At 32.7% G+C, this 9,588-nt stretch overlaps 1 protein-coding gene across 1 annotated transcript; it reads left to right on the forward strand.

Annotated features, from left to right (window-relative positions):
* The first annotated feature begins 7,079 nt into the window (after positions 1-7,079).
* On the forward strand, positions 7,080-9,278 carry LOC119982333 (zinc-finger homeodomain protein 4-like). Its single transcript, XM_038825648.1, has one exon. The coding sequence runs from the start codon at positions 8,188-8,190 to the stop codon at positions 9,043-9,045; it is 858 nt and encodes a 285-aa protein (XP_038681576.1). The 5' UTR covers positions 7,080-8,187; the 3' UTR covers positions 9,046-9,278.
* Positions 9,279-9,588: the final 310 nt, after the last annotated feature.

Genomic DNA, 9,588 nt, shown 5'->3' on the forward strand with positions numbered 1-9,588 from the left:
TTTGCCTTTTCTTTTTAATTATTTTTAGAGAATTTCAACTTTAATTTTTAATTTTGTAAAAGAAAAGGAAAACAACATAATGTCCATGAGTCTCAACTCATATATTTAATGTAAGCCCCTCCTCTTCCTCTTCTGTTAGATATAAAATATTTATATGAAAATCTTCAAAAAGTAATAAATAGAAAGTACATAATATTTTGATCGTTGGATCATGTATTTAACTATTTGATCTTTTAGAAAAGATAATATGTTATACACTTTGCATCCAACGGTTTAGGATCACAATATTTTCTCATGTATTCTTTAATTAATTTAATTTTTTATTCAACAAAAAATACAATATTAGATTCAAAATCATTGATATTTATGATTTATTATTTTTTGGAAAATTTTAAAAACGTAAGGAAGAAAATGGACTGCTATTAAGAGTGTGTTTGGATTGAGGGATTTGGAGAGAATGGAAGAGAAGAGAAAGGGAGTTTCATTTCAATTTCCTTACTTGGATAGTTTAAAAAAATTTAGGTGAGAGATTTTAGAGGATTTGGGAGGAAGATTCATTAAATTTTTGTGAAAATTCTTCCTCCCAAAATGGAGTCATTTGGAGGGAATGATGATTAATTAAGTTATTTAAAAGTTAAAAACATATTTACCCTTATATATAATATTTAAACATAACAAAAAGAGAGAATAAATTAGTAAATTAAACTACTTTTCTTTCTTTCTTTTTTTATCTATCCAAACATGGGGAGGGAAATGTATTATCCCTTCCATTCTCTTCCCTTCTCTTTCTTCCCTTTCCCGTCTCTTTCATTCCCTCCAAATCTCTCAATCCAAACATACTCTAAAGATTATTAAGTTAGTTCAAAACTTAACGCGTGACCACAAGAGTATTACTCTCAGTAGGAGTCCAACTTAGAACCTTTCGAATTCATACGATTTGCCCCAAAGAATTTCACCACTAGGATATCACTCAATTAAGTACGTGGTTTCCTAAATCGTAACTCTTAAATCCTAAATCAGTTTTACTCTCAGCCATTTGGTCAGATCCAATGATTAAGAAGCAAACTTATTTTACCTAAAATAAGACGTCCTTACTAGAGAATTCCTGTTTATATGTATACGTGCATGTTTAGGCTTAAGCTGGTCTTAAACCACGTTGATATAATGAGAGACTATAAAAATTTATGCCATTAAGTATTTGATAATTATATACGATTGAAAAAGAAGAAGTGGTGGAGATATTTCGTAAATCAAAGAAAAAGACAGGTCGTTTGATGAATCTAACGGCGCACAACTTCGGTCCGTAAGTTTGGCCGGCATAGGAGAAAACTTGAGCCTGCGTGAACAAGAGCAATCAATGAGTGCAAAATGAGGAAGAATTATAACCCTATCTTTAGTGCACATCTCTGAATTCTGAAAGTTGAAGAAAAGATAATGGCATATGTAGAATAATCCTGAACATTTGAAACTCAAGGAACCCAAACATTTCTAGATGGATCTTCAAATACTTTTGGAACAATGAGAACGACACATATATATCACCACTAGCTAGATCTCTGTATTTCAAGACAAAAGCTGCAACCGTTTGAGTATCAAGTTGGCAAGAATCATTAATCTCCCATTGGCATTGGGGGGGTGGTCACCTCCATTCGAGTGTCAAGTTAGCACGAATCATTAACTTCCATTGGGGGTGGTCACTGCCATTTTCATACGGAAAGTAGTAATTCACTAGCTAGGGTTAGATGAAATCAATTTATTTTTTGAAAAAAAAACATTCATAAATATTGCAATGATTGAGTTTGAAATTACATATAAGAGATTGAGAAGAATTAAAGTTTGTTGGGTTGGTGAGTGGTATATAGGGTTAATTTGATTTTATAAACAGCAAATGATTGGCATCTTTAAGGTAGGTTTTGTTTCCTAAGACAAGGCACCAATCAAACTATATTGAACAAGTCATTTATTATAATATAGAGGAAAGTTGGAATGATCTTATAAAAGTGAATATTATGTGAGAGGGACTACGTAGTTAGTTGATTATTGCATTATTGAGTATGAAAACTAAGTTGATCAAATAGAATAAATGGCGTTGCTTTTAGAATAACAAAAAGTTTCTCTCTTATTTCTTGAAAAAAGAGAGGAAAAGAGAATATTAATTTAGTATCATCTTTATATGTATTTGATCTCTCTTTATAGCTACCAATGAAAGAAAGAGGTACTCATCTCTTTAATCAATTTATTTTTTTGAAAGAGAATATTAATATAGGCACTCGTGCCATTATAAAAATGGAAAGCTAAAAAAATAAGAAAAAAAACTGAAAACACAAACACAAATACGTCCATCGTCGGACACTCAGCTCCCTGATAACACCGTATTACAACGGACATTGTTGGACGATCGTCGAATGATTCCATACTCCACCGCACAGTTTATGCTAGGTAACAAAGACTGAACAGAAAAACCAACTCACATATTCCAACTTGGATCTACAGTAAGGATCTTGGTTTCCCCTTCAACAAGAAAGGTCGATTTCCCTCAGATATGACAATCTCATCACTAGAAAACCGAATAATATGTCACCGGAGTTCACTAGAAACGTCGATGATCGAAGATCTGCGACGCATAGAGGAGATTTATAGCTAGAGAAGAGAAACTCTACAAAATCCTTATTCAACACAAAAACATAAAAAAAAATTAAACGTATCTAGATTGAGAAAAGGCATATCAAAGCCATGGTAGGAGGAGGAAGAGGTGGGGAGGAGGAGAAGAATCGGATCTCTCATCCTTCCCAATTGGTTTTTGAAGATGAGATGAAAGTTAATAGGCTCTTTTAGAAGCTTCTATACTTTGATTATGATAGTTGACTTAGTGACTGAATGAATAATAATAATCGATGTTGCTGTCCTCCTTAATTCATTGTTGATTTGATATTATGAGGAAAAGGAAGTAATTAATCAAATTGAGAACACGAAATTTAATCCATTTCTTATATAATATAATCATTAAAATATGGATATAAAAATAAAATAATTTTGTGTTTGAGCATATACAAACTAGTGAATCTAATAACCATTTCTATAGGGCTGAAAAAACAATTTGGTTCATGATGGTTATAATTGTATATACTAATTAAGATAATAGGTTTAATCATGGCACACATATGTACTAAACTAACATGAAGATATTATCATTCATGTCACCTGTTAAGGAAAACGTTTTTTTTTAAAAAAGAAAAACCTGTTAAGGAAACATTATGTTATCTAATAATAATATTATATAGATAGTTTTGATAAAATATTAATTTTGGCTAATTCAAAGAGAAGCAATTGGTATTTTCTTTATTTTTTTATTAACTCCTACTATTTAAATGTATTTACGATAATACATAATATGTGGTTTTGATTATACTAATATTGATTATGATGTAATTTAATATTGGAGGTTATGATTGTGTTTATTTGGTGGCTTCAATAATTTTAGTTGGTATTTAAGTTTGTGTTAAAACCAATTATCTTTTATTGGGTTTTCTACTGTTATTTGGCCTTATATTTCCTCATATATTTTGATGTTACATATTTTTTATGTACAGCTCGGCTTACTCATGGTTAAAGAATAAATTGGACTGCAGTCAATCTTGTTAATGTTAGGCAATAAAGTGGAGAATTAATAACGCATTGCCAAATTAATTCGGTTTGATTGTATCCTTTCATATATGAATTTCTAAATTATTATTCAAATTCTCCCTATTTTGAATATTCTACCACAAACATATAGCAGTTTTGTTTCGTTTTAGATGTCTATGGACTATGGGAAGTCTGACCAGATTGCTTTTTAACAGAAATATCAAATCAACAATAGAGAAATTGTAGAGAATAAAACCAATCTCAACACAAGAATATATGTGGAAAATTTTAAAATCAGAAAAAAAAATTACGGGTGTCGTCAAAAGACAACCTAAGAAAATTCGTTATGTAGAAAATTTATACAACCATGTACTTAATTTTCTCTCACACCCCAAAACTCAATTATACCCAAGAGATGTCTCACAAAATTTTATCTATCTTGCTCTCTCTCACAGTCACATCTCTAACCCCTTTTAGAGAAAACAAAATAATAGAAATTAGTTATAACCCTAGAAAATAAGTATCATATTAATAACAAAAAGTAGGTCCCGTCAGTCATCAGGACATATACTTAACCCATCCGGACAACAAGAACTTCAGACTTATTCTTCCAGTGTAGTTGTCCGAACATCCTTATCACCTTTCCGGATAATTCTTCAGCCTTCCTTGATCCGGATGTCTAGTAAGATCCTTTTACCACTCCACGCATATGAGTTGTCTCGGCGGCTATAACCCCCGTTCGAATGGTAACTCCATAAACACCATATCAGCAACATAACTCTACACTCAATCCAAACCGACTCCAAATTTATTTATCAAAACCAACAATCTCCACCTTGATCAAAAAAATTCAGAGCTTTTGCTATAACACTGTCTTCACTGACAATCACAACGATCTCAACACAAAGAATCGTTATACGACACCTTAAAGAGTACACTCAATCATAATTCACCATTCTAAGAATTTTCCTTTGGCTCATGTCGCAAAAACTTATTGAAAAATTATGGTGCAACCCTCACGTTTGGCTTTTCAGGGAGTTCATCAGCGCTCGACATACTTTTTCACCACACACCTTATATCAATGTCAACCAATGTCCATGTGCAAACTTATGGACTCACTATCAACAACACATCCTCTTTCATGGTAACTAGTAGCATGCCATAAGGATGTTCATGCCCTTCAGAGGACATCACCTGCGACTTCCTCCAAAAATGCACTATTAGCTTCACCGGAGCTACTTGTCGAATCAACTCCACCTTTTTGAAAATATCTCTTGAGTTGCCCAGATTTTCCAATATTACCTTTTATTTTTCCTAATGACACTATTAGTTTTATTTTGGATGATATTGCAATATTTATTATTATTATTATTAATTTTTAAAATAGAAAAGTGGTGCCCCATTACTCATGCAGGTACAACCACAGAAGTTCTGTAAGAATCAAGAAATAGTTAAAGTCATTACCAAGAATTTGTGCTGGCAGCGATTGGGATAGATTGTGGGGGGATATGCACTCATCTTTTTGAAAAAAAAAGAGAGAAAAAATTTGGCTCTGAATTTTTTTGAAAATTGTGAGCATGGTTTTGTCAACACAAAGCATTTATTCTTGTGGACCCTTGTAGCAGATGCAACAAATAATTAGGTCAATTTTGAACACAAAAATTTTAAAAATATTACATATTTTAATTTTTTTTTGACATATATGGTATGACAAATTGTGCAAGATTTTTGAAGTTATTAATGTCAAATATATGATCATGCAGTGGAGATAATATGAGAATATTTGTTTTTTGAAACTTGAAAAGGATAAGGGGAGCAACAAAGAAATAAAGTGGTAGTCATGGAGAATTACCATAAGAAAGGACAACAAACATAAATACAAAAAATTAAAGATTGGATAAAGAAGATTAAATGTGGTGTAGATTATGGAATAAAGGAAAGGATAATAAAAGAATAAAGTGATTTTTGATAATATTTTTTTTGATAAAGATCGAATTACTAAAAATTTATTCTTCTGCTTTGAAAAAAATTCAAAAAAACCAGAAGTTAATTTACAAGAAAAAAACACTCGGACAATGAATTCTTCCAATTGATAGATCTAAATTCCACTATTCACATTAACATTTGGTGGACAATCGACTCGATTAGACATATATATGTGTGTTCAAAGTTCGATTCTAATCGTAAATATATTTCTCTGACATATTTTTTTTTAAAACAAAAATCTATCCCAATAAAAGGAGTTAATTTAGCTACCAAACACCCCTTTTTATCACAAGAAAACCATGAGGGCTTTCATAGATTGGACAAATGGGTTAACACCTAACAAAGGATTGTCAATCAATGTTAAGATCATTTTGAATATTCTCTCTCTCTCAAACACACAATCTCTGACCAATTCATGTGATAAGTCTGAATGAAATATTGCAATTGTCCTTTGCATTCCAATGAGACATCATTGTCACATTGAGTATTAATGTTTTTATGATGGATAATGCTTGAGACCTCCAAAAAGTGACCCCCATTAATTTGGAGTGTTGGATATGAAGTGGGCCCTACGTCCGTGTTTTTAATCAATAACTATTTTAATGCCACATAGATTTGAGGGATTTTTGGGGGTCAAATTTTGGACGTCTCTAGCATTGTCTTTTGATGGTATACCCACAACCACAACTCAGTGAGTATCTATATAGGATTGGTTTACAAATATTTCATATATATATATACACACACACACACCTTATGATTAGCATTTCCCTTATCAGCAATTCCTGTGCATAAAGAAAGCACGCCCACTAACTAAGCGTTCTATTCTTGGCCAAAAACCTAATTATCACTCTTGTCTCCCATAACTGGAAGTTGGAACTTCATATATATTAATCATCAATTAGTTTACTCTTTAATTTCTTCTTTTTGGTCTCTCTTTTGAGTTGGTTTTTCTTGTGGTGACTTGCAAGACCTTCCAAATATGTAAATCAAATATGACAAAAACAACCAAAACTAAGAATTACAAACAACTTGCATTTTTTAGTGAGTTTTTTTTTTTTTTTTTACTAGTTTAGACTCTCTAGAGGTATTTTTTTTAAACGGGGAGGAGGGATTCGAATCCTGATCACTAAGGTGAAACACATTATCTTTACCGTTTCAACTAATGACTCGGGTGTAGAAGTATAGTTACTTAATGGAAGAAAAATTGATGTACACTTTGATAGTAAAAAAAAATGCTGAAACCTTTATGGGGTATATATATCATGCATCCATCAAGCAAATCATATCCAATAAATCATAAATTTAATTCTACAATAAAAGAAAATTTGGAAAATCAAAATAGTGCTGTCAATTCTTTTTCTTTCAGTAAAAAAGTACGTGTATATATATATATACACATATTGTTTTGAAAGCTTGCTAATATTATTTAAACAAGATATTTCTTTTCATATTACTATTTCAGAGTTTTCTCTCTTTTTTTTTCTTTTTCTTTTTTTTTCCCTTCTGGCGCTCTCTTCCTTCCTTTGTCCTCTCCACTACCATCTCTGACACACACACTGCTACTGCTGCTGCTGCTCTATATGGCGTAAACACTTGGTGCCTGATAGTGCAAGCAAAGCAATCACCCCACACTTTTTATTTCTTTTCCTTTTCTAATTAAATTTTCTTCACTAAAACTCACTGTTATAATTTTCCTCTTTTTTCTTATCTTTAAAAAAATCCGCTTTATCTCTTCTTCTAGTCTCTCCTTTTTGGCCTTCACTACTATCTATAAGCTCTTGTTTAGTGATTTGCTTCACTTGCAAAACCCACCTCCAAAACGTCTCTCTCTCTCTCTTTCCAAAATTTTGCATTGTCTCCCCTCTTCTTGTACCCAAAACCTTATATCTCTCTTAAGTTTTGTATTTTATGCTGTGGATGGTGTCTAAGCTCATGGTTTCCAAAGAGAAGTCGGTCGATTTAGTAAGTAAATTTTCTTCAAACTTGTGTTTTTGTTTCCCTCTCTTCTTGCTCTCTCTTCATTAGTGTTCATATCTAATCCATCATTCTCTTTCATACAAGTCTTATAGAGTGGTGACTCTCTCTCTCACTCACTCACCCACTTTCAAAGAATTAATTCAAATGTGTGAGGAATGAAATTGAATATGTGGTGTTTTTGCTAACCTCTTCTGTTTGATTTGCATGGCCTTATGATCGAAAGGGATTAATAAGCCTTGTGATGATTATAAAGAGTTTCATGCTCTATCTTCCTCGATTTCTTGAAGTGGGTCATCCTACTTTTCCCCTTACAAAGAGAATTTAAGAGGAATTAATTCATGGGGTTTTGTTTGAATTTCTAGGTGTGTTTTGTGCTTCTAAAAGAGTGGATAATTTTTGATAAAATTAAAAATAAAAGACTTTCTAGGATTTTTTAAAGAAAGCAACCACTTTCAATTTCAATCATTCAAGGCCCATCTTGTTCCTATAAGCTAATTCAATCCTTCTCTCCATCTTTTGGTCTCCAAACAATCAAACCCAGAAAAAACCCCACCTAAGAATAATCATCATTAGAAACCCTACCCTAAAAAGAGGTCATGGAACTTTCTCGTCAAGAAGGAGGAGACATCCCAATTCCAATAAACACAGCATTTGGTGTTGGCCACATGATTCACCACCATGATCATCATCATCTTCCTAATTCCTCCAATGACGCCTCCTCCATACCCACAAGCCTAAACCATCATCAACATGACCATGCCAACAACAACAAGAGAGTTGTGAGGTACAGAGAGTGCCTGAAGAATCATGCAGCAACAATGGGAGGAAATGCCACAGATGGGTGTGGAGAGTTCATGCCAAGTGGAGAAGAAGGCAGCATTGAAGCACTCACTTGCTCAGTTTGCAATTGCCATAGAAACTTCCACAGAAAAGAAGTAGAAGGTGAGCCCTCCTCCTCCTCTTGGATTGGAAGGAAGCTACTTCTTGGACATTCCCAACATCACCACCATAAGAACCTTTTGGGGCGTGAAACTCTTCCACCCGGGTACCAAACTCATGTTATATCCTCAAGAGAAGCACCAACATCACACCAAATGATGATGTCCTACAACAATAATATTGTTGGGTCAATGTTGCCTTCAGAATCTGATGAGCAGGAAGATATTCATCTTCATCGTCATCAGCTTGTGAAGAAGAGGTTCAGGACAAAGTTCACACAAGAACAGAAGGAGAAAATGTTGAGTTTTGCTGAGAAAGTTGGGTGGAAAATACAGAAGCAAGAAGAGAGTGTTGTGCAACAACTCTGCCAAGAAATTGGAGTCAAGAGACGAGTTCTCAAGGTTTGGATGCACAACAACAAGCACAATCTTTCCAAGAAGATCAACAACAACACCACCACCAACAACAACATTATTGTTGTTACTGCTACTGCTACTGCTACTTCTTCTGCATAGTTAAAATGAAGACCACTTAAAATTCTCTCTTTATTAGTACTCTCCCTTTATCTTTTTAATTATTTTACAATTAATATTGTTAGGTTAAGTATTTACTTTCTCTACACCTATCATTATTATTATAGTTTTGTTTTTTTGGCACTATCTTAGTATTTGAAATTATTATGGGCTTGTGTAATGTAGTTTAGGGAAATTAGGTTTGGCAATATTTGAGTCTTTGGGTACCCACTTTTGTGTTGGTATTTTGATTATCTATAGTTCATTTTTGTCATGTATCTTCTAATTGTATGAATATGTCTTACATTGGAAGTGAGTATAATTAATTAATTACTAACTAATTCTACTTTCTCTTGCATTTTACCAAAATGAGATTAATGTAGTTTAAAATTTCATAAAATTAATTCCTCTAGTTAATTAATAGTGTAAAAGGGCAAAAAAAAATAGAATGGGATTTTTCTATAGAAGGAAATATTCAAAGTTTGTGAATTCATTCATTGCTTAGTTTTCAAAAGTAAATTTGTCATTTCTCCCAAAACTTAGGAT

Source organism: Tripterygium wilfordii, chromosome 17 (assembly GCF_013401445.1).
Source record: "Tripterygium wilfordii isolate XIE 37 chromosome 17, ASM1340144v1, whole genome shotgun sequence".
NCBI classification, from domain to species: domain Eukaryota; kingdom Viridiplantae; phylum Streptophyta; class Magnoliopsida; order Celastrales; family Celastraceae; genus Tripterygium; species Tripterygium wilfordii.

What these genes read in the sequence shown, in the direction of transcription:
- LOC119982333 (XM_038825648.1), top strand. Translation starts at nt 8,188, where the DNA reads ATGGAACTTTCTCGTCAAGAAGGAGGAGACATCCCAATTCCAATAAAC.